This window comes from Myotis brandtii, unplaced genomic scaffold (genome assembly GCF_000412655.1).
Source record: "Myotis brandtii unplaced genomic scaffold, ASM41265v1 scaffold348, whole genome shotgun sequence".
Classification (NCBI taxonomy): domain Eukaryota; kingdom Metazoa; phylum Chordata; class Mammalia; order Chiroptera; family Vespertilionidae; genus Myotis; species Myotis brandtii.
Window position 1 is genome coordinate 384,189 of NW_005363397.1, and position 19,345 is coordinate 403,533.

The 19,345-nt window shown below is 40.3% G+C and overlaps 1 protein-coding gene and 1 pseudogene across 1 annotated transcript in view; both read right to left on the minus strand.

Moving 5' to 3' along the window:
- The window catches only part of CTTNBP2 (cortactin binding protein 2), a 187,160-nt gene that overhangs the window by 72,092 nt on the left and 95,723 nt on the right, over nucleotides 1-19,345 (minus strand). Inside the window, 2 exon segments of the mRNA XM_014544027.1 lie at nucleotides 1,993-2,110; nucleotides 12,402-12,656. Coding sequence (XP_014399513.1) covers nucleotides 1,993-2,110; nucleotides 12,402-12,656 — 373 coding nt within the window.
- On the minus strand, nucleotides 15,740-16,550 carry LOC106727010 (annotated as a pseudogene).

Below are 19,345 nucleotides of genomic sequence, written 5' to 3' on the forward strand. Positions count from 1 at the left end.
AAAAAAGAGGAACCAATGTAATAATCTGAACAATAAAGATTTAATTTTAAAAAAAACATACTAAAATGAAGACTTCTACCCAAAAATTAGTGAAATATTACTTTATATGCTTTAAATTAAAATAAAATGTGCACTTCCCATGATCCCCTTCTTAAACTGGCTTCTCCCGTTAACTGATCAACTAGTGGATAATTTTATTTTCAGGTTGTCAATTCTCAGTCCTCATTTTACTTACCACCAACATCTGACACAACTGATGTCTCTGTGCTCACTGATGTACACTTCTACTGGATGTCCTCATGTCATACCTCACTGGTCACTCTTTAATGTTGTCCCTTTATTGGTCCCTCCACTTTTTCCAGATTTCTTAATGACAGAGTGTTGGAAGGCTCATTTTTCTCTATCTGTGTTCACTTCCTTGGTGATCTCTTTCAGTCCTCTGACTCGAAATATCATCTATAGACTGCTGACTCTCAGATTCGCATATCGAGCTCATACTCATCTTTGGAATTCTTGCTGACTTGACATCTCCACATAGTTCCACCAGACAGCTCAGATTCATACACCCCAAGCTGAGCTTCTGGTCTTCACTAGCAAAAGCTGCTTCACCCGCAGCCTTCCCCTGGACAGCTGACAGCAACTCCATCCTGCCAGTTGGTTGCTCAGGCTGAAACCTAGAGTTTTCCACAAATCCCTTCTCTCATACTTTAAAAAAAAAAAAAATTAGTTTCCAATTACAGTTTATGTTCACTATCATTTTGTATAAGTTTCACTCCCCTCTCTCATACTTCAATTTCAACCCAGCAGAAGGTTCTCTTGGCTCTATCTTCAGCTATATCAGAACCAAACCACTTCTCGCTAACTCGTCGGCTACAATCCTAGATTGAGTCCTCATTACTGTCTCTTACCTAGAATGCTACACCAGTGACCTAAGAAGTCCCCTGATTCTACCTGTGACTTCTTATAGTCTATTCTCAAAAACACAATCAGTGAGCTACTAAAATGTACTTTAGATCCTGTCACTCCTATACTCAAACATTGACATGGCTCCTCAAGTCCCTATGATGCTACATTTTCAACAAGATCAGGATCCTAGCCCCACCACATCCTGGAACTTCTCTGGCCTGCTTTCCTTCTTCTCTCCCCTTGCTCATTCTAACCCAGTCACTCTGGCAGTTCCTCAGACATGAAGGTATGACCCTAACTTAGGGCCTTTGTCCACCTGGATGTTTGGCCTGGAAAGTTCCTCACCTCCTTCGAGTGTCTGCTTAGGTATCAGTGAGGCAACCCTGTCCATCATTTTAAAAATTGAAACTTCCAACCCCATTTAAAAAACTCCCATTCCCAACCCTCCCAACCTCCTTAATGTTTTCCATAGTGCACAATACCATCTTACATACCCTAGAATGAATTAGCTATGTCTACTGGATTGTGTGATAATCTCAACATAAGAGGTCATACATACTGTTTTGTATGCATGAACCCACAAATGAAACTTTCATAAAATGTGCTGAGAGCACATATTCTTCAAGTTGGAAGGAACCAAAAAGATCACCAATTATCTTCATAGACAGGTAGGCAAATAGATGTGGAGAGACAATCGACTTTCCTGGGTTCATACAACCAGCTAATGGCAAAGTATCTAGCCATGATTTCTCATACCCTGTTAAACTCATGTCTACAAAGACAACCTAAGTCAGAAGAAAAGAGTGATACCCTAAGTCAGAAGAATGACTTAGAATGCTTTCCTAGGTAAGTAAAATACAAGGAAGATCTTGCATTATTTGAATAGCAACTCATTCCGTAAAGAGCAATTCTACATGGAAAAATAATTACCACAGTTGTAATCAATAAAGTGTTTTTATAACAGCTCGGGTTCAAAGAAAGCTAAACAGAGAATGAGAAACTGAGTTGCACTAAAATTTTACCCATGGTCCCAGAGGCCCTGCCTTGTGGATGCGGGATGAACAGTGGGGCTGTGAAGGCACTCACTCAGATTCTCCAGCAGATGCTTGCAGTCATCAGTGGCCACATCATGTGCAGTCCGACCGCACTTATCTCTCCTTTCTGGCTCAAGCCCGCCATGCCTACACAGAATTTCTAGGCAATTCTGTAAAGACAAGAGCTCTATTACCTTCCGTCCAAATTAAGAGACTTGAGCTAAAACCCCACGGGAAAAGTCATTTGCCCACAGCAAACAAATCAGGAATTCTCCAGCAACTCAAACTAAACAGTGTCCCAAAATGAAAAGCAAAGAATGCTTCATTGAACTGTGAAGCACAGGATCAAAACAATGCTCCACAGAATAGCCTCTTATGTTTCAAGAGAAAAAAATCAGTTTACTAATCACCCAATTTGCAGAGTGAAATTAGGAAAGAAATTGACTTCGCCAGACAGTATCCCTCAATGTTAATTTCACAACATAAAGCAAAAGGGCTTTTGCTACAACTGGATGCTGCTTGCTGAATACTGGACTATGAACTGCTTTCCTGATCATGTGAGTGTGGGACTCCAATGGTAACAATTCTGTCCCAGAGTCCTCGTAAGCACTTTTTTTATTTGAGATCTTATAGTGTCTGTTTTGCTTTTTTAATTTTAAATATATAAAGATCATGTTGGTTGAATTTTGAGAAAAACATTCCCAATAGATATTGAAGTTATGTTCCCTCTCTTTTTCAGCTTTTCTTCTTTTGTACTGCTTAAGGAAATCTTCACTCAAAAAATATCAGTAACCTACAAACTGACAAGTCTTATTTTCCAAACCAAAGTAGAAATAAATGCAAACATTTCTAATAAATAACTGTCCAGCAGGATGTTACCTTCGGATATTTACCAAGGAACTCTACTAGCTCAACTTTTACCACATTATGTTTTGTTTCCTGATTTCCCATAAGAATAAGCACAAAACTGAACAGACCAGAATCTATGGCAAGGAACTAACAACCAAAACAAGCAACATCTTTCTCATCATTTCCCTAAACAAACAAACACACACATACACACACACACACACACACACACACACACACACACTTTCTGTTTGGCAAAACACACTTTTTTTATGTGAATATTTTACTGAAGCATATAGTATTCGCATAGAAAGTACACACGTATTCAGCTTAAAGAATGATCACAAAGTACAATACTTGTGTAAGGAGCACTTTACTTTGTAAGCGTTCATCTCAATCTCTAGCCCCCTCCCTTCTCTCCCCATCTTCCCCCGAACACCGTGCCACCTAGGTATATACTATTCTGATTCTAGTATTAGAGATTGGCTAGCTTGCTAATGAACTTTATATAAATGGAATCATTCTGCAGACACACTTTTATATTTGGCTTGTTTCAGTCAACATAATGTCTATACAATTTATCCATGTGTTGGGAGTAGTCATTGTTCATCTTTTTGTTTTGCACTTTTTAAAATTACCATGTGGCACTCTCTAATGTCAATATACCACAATTTCCTTACTTACCTAAGCTCTTATGGATGGACATTTGGGTCCTACTATGAAAATTCTAGCACAAGTCCTTTGGTAGATACTATGGCCCACATTCCTGTTGAGTGTATGAACCAGAGTTGGACTGCTGGGTCACAAGGTATGCGTATGTTCTATGTTAGTATATATTGCAAAGCGCTTTCAGAAGTGGCTATAGCAATTTCCACTCCCCCCAGGAGAACATGTACGTTCCAACTGCCTCGTATTGCCCCCCAAACATACTTGAAATGCAACCAGAATTCACAAGGAAGTACAGGAAATCCCTAAGGGCTAGAAAGAAAACCAAGGAGTAAGCTGAAACCACCAATTAAGTGAAATTTGAACAGGAAGCCAGTGCTGGTTCAAGAGCAGAGCTGATGTAGAGGCTACTTTTGGATTCTGTGGCGACTGGAGACCAGGCCTTGGACCCACAAAATGGAGAAGCAGAACCAGAGGACCCCTGCGTAGAGACAATCACCTGCCTGACAAGGGAATCAGCCAGGACACCTGATTCTCACCACCCCTCCCAGGTGGGAGGGGTTTCCTCTATGACTGTAATCGCAGTCTGGCTTTGTGGGGCTGGGGTGCAGATTTAAGAAGTCACTAAGTCAAGAAATTAAGTGAAATCAAAGTCAATCTATAAATAACAATTCTAATAAAACTGTTCATTAATTTTCACAAGACCTGTGAATGCATAAGATAGTGAGAAACTCAGAAATGTCGATTTAGAGATTAACTCTAAAATGAGGATTAAGTAGAATGCAGTCTGAGCACTAAACTTTGTGAATTCCCAGATAATAAAAGAGAAAAACAATACATTTCTTATGCAAGTTAGTACCTACAGCAAAAGCAGGTAAAAGACAAAACTGACTTGGATTATAACCCTGCCGATATAAATTATTTTATCTATGTTTTTGGTAAACCATTTAACATTTTTTGCTTCAGTTTCCTTATCTATGTTTCAAATATTTATATTTCATAGAGTTGTTATGTGACTTACAGAAAAGATGCATAAAAAGCTCTCATATTCTCAGCACTTACTAAACTCTCGATATTTATTAGCTGCTGTTATTATAATCAACATAATCATCACCAATTAGAAAAGAGCCTGAATATTCATCACATCAACAAATGTCACTGATCTCAATATAATTCTGGGTGATGTTACTTTAAATTACAAACAGAAATGATAAAAGATGTAACCCAAATCTACAAGATTTTAATTTCTGATCCATAAAGAATGTTATATATAATTTGTATTATGGCTCAGTTAAGTCAGCGGGCAATATATACAAGCAGTGACTTTCTCTTTAATGAAACACAAAATGTCAGAAAGATAATAGGGTATCACATATCGAAACACTGCTACAGGTGTGAATTCTACAGCAATACGCTGGGCTCAGTGGTGAACACAACTGCTGTGTGACAACAGCTACAACTACTTCACAAACACTTAGTGCTCATCAATCCACACAACTTTATGAAAGAGGAACTAAGCATGTGCCAGGTGCTAAGTTAGAGCCAAGGACTGTGGCAATGAATAAGATAACAGTTCTGCTCCTTATGGTGGAACACAAAATGTAGCGAAGTTAGACATGGGGAAATTGTACACAGGAAAGGGGGCTGTTGCAACGATGGACAAAATTTTACTATGTGGAGGAGGTGGAGGAGGGAAGGTGAAGAAAAGAATCTAAGGTCTTTCCTGATAGGTAGCATTGTGTGAAGAGGATAAATGTTGTGATGCTAGTCCCTGCTTCTGGAAATGGATTTCCCAGGGGCCTCAATGGGGCAGGGTGTCCTATACTAGTAGAAGAGCAAGAGATCTAGATGTGTTCAAGTAAAAGAGCAGCAGCGTAGGCTTCAGCTTTTACTTCCGCTCACATCCCATGTACCCGGACTTAGGTAGGTGGCCACCGTTACCTCAGTGGAGGCTGCAGAAGGCAAGTCTTTATTTTGGGTGGTCAGGGGCCCCTCTGAAAACTGCAGGATCCGTTATTACAGAGGAAACAGTAGAAGAGATGGTGAGGGCCAATGAACCAACTCTACCATGGCCCTTAAGGAAAGCTGAGGAACAAGGGGCCGGTGCCAAGGGGACTAAGTAGAAACCCCTAGTCCAGTGGTCGGCAAACTCATCAGTCAACAGAGCCAAATATCAACAGGACGATTGAAATGTCTTTTGAGAGCCAAATTTTTTAAACTTAAACTATATAGGTAGGTACATTGTTATTAACTTAATTAGGGTACTCCTAAGCTGGCCTTTGCTAAAAACGTCCTCAATCTGATTGAGGTATGTTCGCTGAGGTCGACCCCTTCCAACTCTCCCATCCACACTCGTCTTGTATACTTGTTTTGTCTATCTCCTTTCATTCATCCTCTCTATATGGCCACCCCCCCGATTCTTCTAACGCCACTTCTTCAAAATAGACTAGCCCAGGCTGAAAACCGACTTCTGCGCATGGGCCACGAAGTTTCATCGCACTGTATGTGTGCGCCCGCATGTGGTATTTTGTGGAAGAGCCACACTCAAGGGTCCAAAGAGCCGCATGTGGTTCGCGAGCCGCAGTTTGCCGACCACTGCCCTAGTCCAAAGAGCTAAAGTCAGAGTCAAGGCAGAGAGCTGAGAGTCTGAGATCGGACAGAGGGAGCAAACGTGAAAGAAGTTTGCAGATGTCCAGGAGGTAAGGTCCAGTGCAGGTTCTGAGAACAACCTTGGGTGTGAGTGTATCCAGTTTTGCAGGGCAGGGGAGCTGAAGGCTGTAAAAATGGGAAGTGATGGCATAAGCCAAAAAGTAGATTTTGGGGTGAGTGGTCAGAAATGAAGATGGCTGGAGTCAGCTGTGGAGGACTGAGTGCTGAGGAGTTTGGATGCTTCTCTATAGGCATGAGGATATGTTCAGGTAGCCAGTGGCATGGTCGGCTCAGCTCTGAAAACCAGCTGGTGCATTTGGAAGATATATTGGAAAGAAACAGGGTGACAGGAAGGAGATCGGTTAAAAAGAATGAATTGATTCAACAAACATTTAGCACTTTTTAAAAAATATGTTTTTATTGATTTTAGAGAGAGAGGAAAGGAAATGGAGAGATAAAAAGATCGATCGGCTGCCTCCTGCACACCCGCTACTGGGGATCGAGCCCACAACCCGGGCATGTGCCCTGACCACAGCCCGAGAATTGAACCAGCAACCTCCTGGTGCATGGGATGACACTCAGTCCACTGAGCCACTCAGTCCACTGTTTGGCTGGGCAAACAATTGGTACTTTAGGGCCGGAAAGTCTGCTGGGCACAGCATATACAAAGATGGAAAAGTGATTTGGGGAAGGAGGCAGAAAGGGAGAGAAGGCATGCAAACAATTACAGTTTTGAAGTTCAAGCTCTCTAAGTGTCAAGGGGTGCCCTGGGAATATCTCACTCCTGGAAGCCAAGACTTCAGCTGAGATGTTTTCCAGGCAGGGAGGGGTCAGGACAGGAGAGGAGGCCACTTGAGGTAATGGGAACAGCAGATGCAAAGGCTGGGAGAGCAGAGAAAGCACAGGATGTCTGCACAGCAGCTGGCAGCGCATGGTTAGATCACAGAATGCATTAGGGGAGGAGACAGGAGGTGTGCTCGAGGAGGTAGACTGAGGCCAGGCCAGGAAGGGACCTATCTGTCATGATAAAGGTGACATTTATCCTGGAAGTGACAGAGCCTTGTAAAAACGTTAAGCAGGTAAATGACATGACCGGGTTCCCTGTTAGAAAGGCCCCTTGCATGGCAGTGTAAAGAGTGGAAGTGACTGGCTGAGGAGACACCGCTAGGCGCCCACACAAGTCCAGACAGCAGATAATGAGGGTGCCTCAAGGATAGTGCTCATGGAGCAAGGAGGAGGCAACATATTCAAAATTCATTTATCAAAGAATAAAATCTAGAGTTGTATTGATCAACTGAAATCATTAAATTAGGAAGATTGAAGAAGTAAACATAGTGTCAGGTGATGTTTTTAGATTCAGAGGAAGAACAAGAGATGCAGCAGACTGGCTAAGGAGCATGAACATGGGAGTCCAAGGATTCACCCACTTGAAACTGTTTGGTAGAAGCAAAAACGAATTTGGTCATCAACAAGGTTACCGTATAATTTTCTAAACTGGGACACTTTTAAGTGTAAAAAGTTAATAATAACAGTTATTAATAACACTGGGATGACAGGCATAATAAAGGACTGTACTGGCCAGACCGGGAAGTCTGTTCCTCTAGTTACTAAGGAAATGCCCTATAAATTGTCCATCTTGGATAGAACATTCCTGGATGGATTCAGGAAACAGTAAGTTGGGCCAGAGGGACGATTTTGGAATTTCTAATAGATTGTATCTTGGGGATCAATAAGATCATTCAAGCGAGAAAGTACAGAGTGAGGAGAACAGGGTCAAAATCCAGGTCAATGAAAGGCATTAGGGAAAACACTGGAAAGTCCACGTCCTGGGTGAAGGGTGGAGTGTGTTTGTTAGAAGTTTACGTTAGAATAAATCAGTTGACTATGTTTACGTTAGAATCCGTTAGGGTTCTGTCAGTTAATCACTGCTGCTCAAATTAAGCAAGAATATCATTCTCTGCACTGAACATTGTGGAATGTGTGTTAAAAAAAAAATAGCCTTCCCTTTGCTTACACAGAGCTAAGTGAGCCTGGTCTTTCAAAAATAATTTTATAAAAATTAAGGGAATAATCATGGAGAATCAAAAGCACATAAAAAACAGATTCCAAAGAAGAGATTTTATTTATCATGATTTATCATGGTTCAACTTCATAGGTATCCTGTCTTTCTCCTCTCAGCCAGTTACCCAACTCAATGTGACAAGGAAGAGATTTAGTGACTCCTAATCATCATTTTATCTTTTCAGCCATTTCCTATGAAGGGAGGATCTAAATCTGGGGGCTCCATGTGGGCCTGTGCACTTGAGACACACACTTCTTCCGGACCACCCAGCTGGGTAGATGCTACAGCGTGAGAGGAAATGCCTGACACTCACCTGTTTACAAGCAACAAATGCATCAGGCAGACCACCACCTGACCAGAGGACACTGGCCTGCCCAGAGATGACTTCTAGGATGCTGGATATAAATGTCCAGAAGACAATTAAAAAGCCAGATGTGGAGATTTGGGTTTGGGACTAGTTATAGCAGAAGCCCAGTTAAAGCTGAAAGACTGGGTGAGTTCTTAAAAAGCAGGACTAGCCAGCTGTGAATGGAGCTTGGAAGCTGCTTATGGTTAAACAAAAGAGAAAAATCTGGAAAAACAAAGAAAAAAACCTTGTTATCAAAGTCAGAGTGGAAACCAAGAATGGAAGAGTTTGGGGGGACGAGTTGGCATTATACAGTTAACCCAGAGAGACCACATAAGAACATGAGTGGTAGGAAGCCACTGCTTTGGCAATATATAAACTATATAATCTGCTCCTGCAGTAAAAAAGACACACACCCCCAAATAAAAAAATCTCTTTAGCCTGGCTGATGTGGCTCAGTAGTTGAGCATGAACCTATGGACCAAAAGGTCATGGTTCAATTCCCAGTCAGGGCACATGCCCCAGGTTGCAGGCTTGATCCCCATGGGGGATATGCAGAAGGCAGCCGATCAACCCCAGGTTGCAGGTTTGATCCCCATGGGGGATATGCAGAAGGCAGCCGATCAATGATTCTCTCTCATCATTGATGTTTCTATCTCTCCCTCTCCCTTCCTCCCTGAAATCAATAAAAACATATATATATTTTTAAAAGACTCTCTTTATATGAGAGCTTCAACAGCAAAGATGCACACAATCTCCCTAATATGTTTCTCTGCAGGAACTTGACGTGTCAAAGTTCTCATGATGGAAGAGTTTCGCTAAGAAACTTTTCTGCCTGCTCACACTAAGTGATGAAAACAAAGGTTCACCCTCAGTGATTGGTTTAGCTCTGGAGTCGTCACAGGCCAGCTTTAGTGTGAGGAACTCCTATCACCAAATACTAAATTGCAATCTGCATAAATTGCTTAACCATTGGGGAAAAGACCAAGGACAAAAATGGAAAAAGTACTGATTTGGGAATTTGATCTTCTATGAATTGACCTTGGAGAATTAGTTATGCAATTTTCCAAGACTTAATTTTTTCATCTGTAAGATGAGGTGATTAGACTGGATGAGCTATGTATCTTTGAACTCTGAAATCCCATGATCCTTTAGTGAAAAACAGTGGAAACTGAGGTCACCTTCTTGGGTACTACTACCTTATGTAGTCTGGACACATAAAGACTACCATAGAGAGGAAAAATATTTGTCTTTTTGGGCCTCAGCTTGTGGTCGGTACAGAACCTTTTTACTCACATGATTACTTCAGACTTTTTTTTCCACAGAAAACTGCTCTTTATAACTTAGTTGTAAATGGATTACCTCTATGGAGAGCTATCTCAGTCAGAACATAAACTTTGTAAGAGGCAAATGATTCAAGAATATTTTCCAATGCCTTTCACTAGGATGGAAGGCAGAATGGTATAGTGTGAAGAGTAATTAAATCAGGCAATCTGGGCTTCCTTCCCAACTTCTATCTATTAATCTCTCCAGGGTTTAAATGTACTTATAATCATAAAAATCATAAAATGAAGTTAGACTGTAAGATTATGTATCTACTCCAGGGCTAAAATAAATTATTGTAATCTATCATTTTACTTGGAGGTGTGTGAATGTTGTCAGTCAATCTCATTTTTTAAAATATTTCTTTTCTTATTCAAAATTCATCTTATGCTTCTTAAAGTAAGAGAACACAGGGTGAGACATCTTCTAAGTGAGAGAGAGAGAGAGAGGTTACAGTTCCCTTTATTCAACAATCCATCTTATGCTTCTTAAAGTAAGAGAATACAGAGTGAGACATCTTCTAAGTGAGAGAGAGAGAGGTTACAGTTCCCTTTATTCAACAATGGCAGAGCACCCACACTTGCCAGGGGCCTGGGTATCCATAAGCCATCCTTGATTATCAAAAGCACCAGGCCTGCCCTAACCGGTTTGGCTCAGTGGGTAGAGCGTCGGCCTGCAGACTGAAGGGTCCCGGGTTCGATTCCGATCAAGGGCATGTACCTTGGTTGCGGGCACATACCCAGTAGGGAGTGTGCAGGAGCTGTTCGATGCTCTCTCATTGATGTTTCTAACTCTCTATCCCTCACCCTTCCTCTCTGTAAAAAATCAATAAAATATATATTTTTAAAAAGCACCAGGCCTAATAAGGAGTCCTAATTAAGGAGCTGAGCTGCAACACTGCGCCCTACACTGCAGGGTGACACAAGTTGGGGAGCAGGCTCCTCTCTCTGCCTAGCATGAGGTTCATTAGCTGAATATTCTAGATCAGTCATGCTCAGGTTCTGCTTCACTCATTTGTTTTTGCTTTTTGCCTTTAGGCTGAGCACACATACACCCCCTCTTATCAGTAACATATTGTTTTAAACTCAAAGATTTTCTTTAAGGGGTGAAGACAGGCTGCAAACTACCCCTTTCAAGCTCCTTTCTGGCATCCAATGCAATTCACAATAACAGAAGTTATCCAATAAGGAGCTTCAAGTACACATTTTTAGTTATTCTTGAGGTCTCCATCTGGATGGACATAACACAGCACTTAAATTCAGCATGTGTAAACCCACATTCTATCTTCTTGATCACAATGACGCCTCTTTTCTCTTTCTGAAAACATCACTGTTATCCTTCTATTCAGTACCCTCATTTCCCATATCTGATCTGTCTTCAATCCTTAGGATATTTCTAGTCTGTAATATCTCTTATTATTTCTACCACTCTCATCATCTTTAATCTAGTTGATTATTTTGCTCCTTCAATGGCTTTACTCTGACTAGGAAATAAAGCCCAAACTTCTTAATATGTCACTTAAGGTCCATGACATCATATGATATTCCCAGTCCAATCTTATTTCTTCTCACTACTCTTCATTAACTCAATTGGAGTTCTTACCCACCTGCCCTTCCCAATCTCTGTTCCTATTGCTCCCTCCATCTGAACTACTCTTTCCCCTAGTGATGATGGCAAATCTAACGCACTCTGCAAGGCTCCAAATGATTTCTATCTCCTCTAGAATGAGTCATGTATGAACCCAACATCCCTGCAACTCTGCTCTCTGAAATATATGCACTCTCTCCCTTTTTTCCACAAAAATAAAAATGTGCATTATTATCCTCTTTTAGCCATACCTATTACCCTACTTTTTAAGAAAATTTATTTTCAATTATAGTTGACATTTTATTACCTTGTTTTAATTTTTTGTACTTCTCTTATCCTACAGTTTTCTTTTACTCTACACCCTTACCACTGGACCTAATGGCATAAATGATCCCTACAAATGATAGCACACACAGTGTCCTGCACTCAAAAGCTTTCTAATAACTTATTATGGCTAGAGCATATTCTTTCCAAAGTGGCTTAACTAGAAAAAAGAAGCACAAATAGATGGCTCACCATATTATGTTATTTCCTTAATAATCAGAATCCACAGCCCCCTCTATCAGTGGGCCAGCACCTATCGGGTGTAATGAGGCTGTTCATGTTAGAGAGCATGTATTTGAGACTTGGCCTTCCCTCTAACTAGTATCATGGCCTTGGTACTGAATCAAACAACCCAGCAGACTAATCGATACCAACCATTTTTTCCTAATTTTAGATGAGACAAAATATCTAAAATTACTCCCACATTTCTTGTTAACAAACTCCAAACATATTTTTTTTGCAAAAAGTCTCATATACTCTTGACCGTATCTGCTAGACAGAAAAAAGTCAGTTCATATAGGTAGCTAATCATCTCCTGCAATGGTACCACTTAGTCGTCTATTATTCCACTGACATACACACAAGTCAACAGCAGACAACTTTGCCACTCATCAAATTACAGCTGTGTAATGAGGTCAGCTGCTACCTGACACACCTTAAAACCCTTTGAAGCAGCAATATGGGCAGCAGTCCATCCTTCTGTGTCGGCATGGTTAATGAGGTCTGCAGAAACAACAGGTTTGGCTGTGCCTTCAGGACTCTCTTCTTCTCCATCCAAGTCCAAGAGATCTGACTTGGTCTCCTCCTCATGCAAGGAATTTCCACAAGCTGGTGCTCTGTGGTACATAAGAAGCTTGAGGCTGTCCACATGACCAGTGTCCACAGCTGCGTGAACTGGTGTCCAGCCATCCTGAAAATAAAATGACCAAGGGAAATAGTTAATTACAACACTAATATTGAGAACAGCATTACTTGAAGTTCACCTCTAAATGTTTCTGGGCTTGGACCTCTGAGCTGGGAAAAGCAGGCGTTCCAATCCTGAATATCACTGGGGAATTGAGTTCTTAAGAAGTTCTCTGACCTGTCAGTTAGTGTATTTCTCATTGCTATGACTCATGTTTGCTATTTTGTAAGAATTTCCACTTAATATTAACCAATTGAAATGAGTAGACACTACCCAAGCCAGTAATTAAGTATTTATTATGTATGGAAAACCCCAATCTCAATTTAATACTACAAAAGAGAATGAACTTCAGCATAAAACGATTTTTTGAAATGTATATCTAACTACAATGTTATTAGTAATGTACTAAATGAATGCTATTATAAGCCAGTTTTACTTATAGGGCAGAATCCTAATTCTAGTGATCTTAAAATTTTATGTCAATAATTCCAGAAGATCCTCAATAATAGGGAAAAGTTAGACATACAGGAAAACAAAGCCGAAGTACTTACTGGGGTGCCCATGGGCCTCTATTGAGTGTTCTGTGATTGCAGTGGGTCACTGATACATGCAAACTTACAAAATGTTCCAACTAAAATGACTGGGCCTATTCTCTCAATGTTACCGGGAAGCCTCAATCATTCACCTTGCTGGTTGCTGGAATAGACTCAACTCTTTTCTAGGGCAATGGTTCTCAGGTGTGGTCCCATGACCAGCAACATCAGCATCACCCAGAAACTTGTTAGAAATGCAAAATCTTGAGCATCACTCAAAACCTACAGAATCAGAAACTCGTTGGGTGGGGCCCAGCAATCTGCGGTTTAACAAGCCCTCCAGGTGATCCTGATGCACTAGGGCAGGGGTGGGCAAACTTTTTGACTCGAGGGCCACAATGGGTTCTTAAACTGGACCGGAGGGCCGGAACAAAAGCATGGATGGAGTGTTTGTGTGAACTAATATAAATTCAAAGTAAACATCATTACATAAAAGGGTACGGTCTTTTTTTTTTTTTAGTTTTATTCATTTCAAACGGTGCCGGACCCGTCCTGCGGGCCGTAGTTTGCCCACAGCTGCACTAGGGTGTGACAAGCACTATTCTAGGGAAAATATGGTCCCCTGTAAAGCAAAACGTTTTTTATATAGAGATGGCTCTCCCTTCTACTCATGTACCTATTGTCATTAAATTTTTAAGACTTTCATTACAAAAAAATATACTGAGCTTTATTCTGGTGATCTGTGTTTTAGCTTTATTTTATTTTACTATCTTTATTTTCCCACTGGCAAGTTTTTTTCATGTGGCATTTCATATTGCTATGCTAAATATCTCTCAGTGAGCTTCAGCACTTAAAAAATAGGGTACAAGATAGGGAGGAGAGGAAGAAAAAACGGCAGGGCAGCCGAACAGGCAGAAGTGTAGTGCACCTCATCCGGGGCCAGACTGGAAATACAGCTAAATCGGAGAACATCCACCAGGAAGTAACAAATTAGGCCCAGCTCAGGAGGCAATTTTAAGGAAGGACAGAAAATGCCTGGAGACTGGTAGGAAGTGTGGCGAGGGCTTGAGAGGGGTGACAGGGAGGGGGGCACAGACTTGAGGTGGCTGAGGAGGGAAGCAGGGCTGGGAGAAGTGGCCAGGAGTCCTGCACTGGGAAGTTCTTAGGCTTCCAAACCTAAATGGCCATTTCTCTCCAGAGGAGCTAGCCCCTCTCAGTAGCCTCAGGGCAGGAGATACAGCCTGCCACACCCTGCAATTTGAGCTTTACAGAGGAAACAAAGGCAAAGACCAAGCTTGTGGGTCTGAATAGTCTGAAGGAGTCCTCAGTGACTATTCTGGGAACCAGACTGATAAAAACTCCAGATTGCCAGCCCACCCCATTGATTGCCATACAAGGATGGCTGTCCAAACAAGGACAGAGTAATATTTTGGGCCACTCGTGGAGGAGTAGCTCTGGGTCAGGAAAAAACATCCATCATATTCCCTAAAAGTGAAACAGCCCAACCTAAAGCCCTGTCAGAAACAAAGAGGGCAGATTGGTCTCGCCTACTTGCAGCCTAGGCCTGTGGAGACAGACACAAGCAGAGGACCTGTGGATCACCTGGAGCTTCAGGCAGGGTGCTAAACGCCAAAAGACAGTGCCTGACAAACAGGAAGCCCAGAATTGGCAGACAGACAGAAGAGTGGGGACCTAAACCAGCTCCCAGGGGGCATTAAAACTCGGTTGAAGCGAAAGGACCCTTCACTTCACTTTTTTATTTTTATTTAAAAAATTTTTTAATTATTTTTTATTTTTTGCACCTTTTTCGTCCTCTCTTCTTTTTCCCCTCACATGTTCCTTCTCCTTTTCTCTGTTTTAGTATTTCTCTTTCCTTCCCCATTTTAAAAATTGATCTTCTTTATCTGCTTCATTGATCTGTTATTATGCTAGTCTCTGTTGGTTAATTCATATATAATTTTCTCCTCTCTGCTCCTACTCCATTTCCCCTTCTTTTCTTTTTCCTCACTACTCAATTTTTTTTTCTCTTCTCTTGCTCTTCTCCTAATTTTTAAACTTGTTTCACTTCCTAAATTCACGTGTATATGCTCTCTCCACTATTTCTTTTAAAAAACATTTATTTTTCTTCTTATCTTCTCATTTCTTTTCTCCCTCCTCTACTCTAAACCATGGTCCTCCCCCTATCCCTCCAATTCCTTAGCCTTCTTTTCTTTTATTTTCTTCCCCAAATTGAAGAAATCATGTTTTTAACTTTAATTGAGTTATTTCAAATCACAAATTCAGAGACTTGTAAACATGCAGTTCAATCCCACCCCCAGGCAGGGGGAAAGAGAGGAAAGAGGATTCATTCTGATATTTATGGATCCAAGAAAGTTGTAATATTGTGCTTGGAATACACAGAACCAGCTATTAACTCCTTGCTACTATAACAAATACTAACAGTTCAGTCCAGGTTATTGTGAACTCTGACAGATCAAGGAAAGAAGTTATTTTCTCCTCTTGTGATTATAGGACATTGCCAGATATGTTTGCCTTAGTAATAAATGTCCTGGAATTCAATTCATGTACTTTCAACAGTTTGTCAAAAAAGAGCCAATAAACAAATATTGAATTACATTTTGTTGGGTCTTTCAAACCTTCAAGCTCCAGACTATAAAAAGATCTATGTGTCTCCCACCCTGATCATCCGAATACTTTTCCAGATAGCACTGACCACCCATAGATACAAAGCCAAGGGTGAAGCTGACACGGTCTATTTGGAGCCAGTAGACAGGAGGGCGATGAGACCTGATGAAGCACTTATGGACAGAATATAGTTCACTGTGGGGTTGAAGTTCTTCAATATAAAGAAGGTTGCAACAATGACCAAGACCAGGAATAGAGTGTTGTTATAGAAGATGGAAAATGTAGCTTCATACTCAGCAACTTCATTCTTCTCCAACAAGAATCTTTTCATTTTTTTACTTCAGAGACATCTTTGCATTATCAGCTTCAGAAAGTTTTCAAGTTACTTCTTTGGAAGCAGCATCTTCCCTCTTCTGTGCTATGTTGTGGTAGAGTAAAAATTTCACATTTTTGTAGGCAAAGGCTACCAAATAAGTGCTTACAAGTGTCATCACACTGTACAGAACAGCAGACTGAATAGGATCCATATGCCATATTCGCCAGTATAACCAGATGGTGATGGCGGATACGATGAAGGCATTCCCAAAAAAGGGTGCGGAGCACTTGGGTAAGAGGATGCGATTGAAATCCTGAAGGAGCAGGTCCTTCTCGGACAGCTGCTTGGAGCTGCCTTTGAGAACAATGGTGGAGCAGGAGCTGGGCCTTATTTTCTTTATTTAAGCTCTGCATCTATACAGATTCTGACCCCCCCTCCCTCCTCGTCTTCTGGGTGTTCTCATTTATGCCTTTTGGTGTGTTTTCTGTTTGTTTCTTTATTTTGTTGTGTTTTAGTCCAATAATCTTTCTTTCTTTCTTTCTTTCTTTCTTTCTTTATTTTTTTTTGTTTGTTTCTTTATTTTGTTGTGTTTTAGTCCAATATTCTTTCTTTCTTTTTTTTCTCTATCATTCTTGCTCTCATATTTTATCTTTCCTAATTCTCTTTTCTCTGGTGGTCACTTTTGTTGGGGTAATAGGTGTCTTGTGTATATTCATGCACTGTTCCTTCTGTGTCATGTCTTTTCGTGTTGCATTTTGTGCTGTTCAGTCAGCACCTCCACAACGGCTAGAACAATGTGGTAGGGAGCGAGCCACATAAACAGACACCCTGAGAGGAGACTCTAACCATTAAAGGGACAATAACATTCAAGACCCAACTACATCAGGAGAACCCAAATAGCTCAAGTAAGAGGCCTCCCTAGAACACCCAGCCTAGGGTGACCTGAGAGACTGCACCACTGGGTCCCACAAAGCATCTACTACATAAGACCAATCCAAAAAACTCTGAGTGGCATATCAGTTTGATCTAATACATAGAAACAATTACAAAGGAGCAACCCCCAAATGAAAGAAAACAAGGAATCACCAGAAAAGGAACTAAATGAAATGGAGTCAAGCAATTTGTCGGAGAAAGAATTCTGAGTAATAGCTATAAGGATGCTCAAACAACTGAATGAGAAATTCACCATGTGTAAGAATCAAGAGGAAATGAATGACATAGCTACAATAAAGGACACAATGGAATGTTTCAGCAGTAGACTAGAAGTAGCTGAGGACCGAATCAGGGAGTTAGAAGACAAAGTAGAAAAATTCACCCAAGCAGAACAGCAACTGGAAAAAAAAAATTAAAAGCAGGAGGTGAGTCTAAGGGAGCTTTGGGACAACATGCAATGAAACAACTTCTGCATAAGAGATGTACCAGAGAAGAGGAAGCTGAGCAAGGAATAGAAAACCTGTTTGAAGAAATAATAAAAGAAAACTTCTCTGATTTGGGGAAGAAAAAGGTCACATAGTCCAAGAAGCACAGAGTCCCAAACAAGATGAACTCATAAAGATAACTCCCATTAGACTGTCAATGGATTTCTCAACAGAAACACATCAGGCCAGAAGGGAATGAAATTAACTATAAAAAGTGATTAAAAGCAAGGAACTGAATCCAAGAATATTCTATTCATCAAGGCTATCATTCAAAATTGAAGGTGAAATAAAGAGCTTCACAGACAAAGATAGGCTAAGAGAGTTTATTACCACCAAAATAGCAATGCAAGAAATGCAAAGGGACTGTTGTAAAATGAAGGAATAGAAAGGAAAGAAGAAATATAGGCATAAAGAATAAAAATGGCAACAAACAAGTATCTATCAATAATAACCTTAAACGTAAATGGATTAAATGCTCCAATCAATAGACATAGGGTAGCTGAATGTGTAAGAAACGTGACCCATATATATATGCTGTTTACCCACCTTAGAGTAAAGGACTCACACAGACTAAAAGTGGGGGAGCAATACTTATATCTGACAAAATAGACCTCAAAGTGAAGGCCATAACAAGAGAAAAGGAAAGCCACTTTATAATACTAAAGGGATAGATTCAACAAGAGGCTATAACTCTAGTAAACATTTATGGGCCCAATACAGGGGCATCTAAATATATAAAATAACTTCTGAAGGATATCAAGGGAGAGATCAACAGCAACAGAATAATAGTAGAGGACTTTATTACCCCACTGACATCACTGGATAAATCTTCTAGACAAAAAATCAACAAGGAAACAGAAATCCTAAACGACACTCTAGAAAACAGAACTAATTTATATTATCAGAACACTCCCTCACAAAGCTACAGAATATACATTCTTCTAAAGTGCACATGTGACATTTTCAAAGATAGACCACATTGTAGGACACAAGCTAAGTCTCTACAAATTCAAGAAGACTGAAATCATGTCAAGCATCTTCTCACACCACAGTGTCCTGAAATTAGATATCAACTATAATAATAATGCTCAAAAACAATCAAATACATAGAGGCTATATAGCATGCTATTAAACAATGAATGGGTTACCAAAGAGATCAAAGAAGAAATAAAACACATCCTGGAAACAAATGAAAATGAACACAAAACAATGCAACATTTATGGGACACTATAGGGCAACCACAAAAAAAAAAAGAAAGAAAGAAAAACTGGCAATAAGTTATCTAACACTACAATTTAAAGAATTAGAAAGAGAACAACAAGAAAAGCCCAGAACAAGTAAAATGAAGGAATAATAAAGATATGAGTGGAAATAAATGACATAGAGACCAAAAAAAAAAATACAAAAGATCAATAAAACCAAGAGCTGGTTCTTTGAAAGGATACCTGGTAAACAAGATAGATGAACCTCTAGCCCAGCGGTTTTCAACCTGTGGGTTGCGACCCCTTTGGGGGTCGAACGACCCTTTCATAGGGATCGCCTAAGACCATCGGAAAACACATATTGAATATATCATTACATATTGTTTTTGTGATTAATCACTATGCTTTAATTATGTTCAATTTGTAACAATGAAAATACATCCTGCATACCAGATATTTACATTACGATTCATAACAGTAGCAAAATTACAATTATGAAGTAGCAACGAAAATAATTTTATGGTTGGGGGTCACCACCACATGAGGAACTGTATTAAAGGGTCGCGGCATTAGGAAGGTTGAGAACCACGGCTCTAGCCA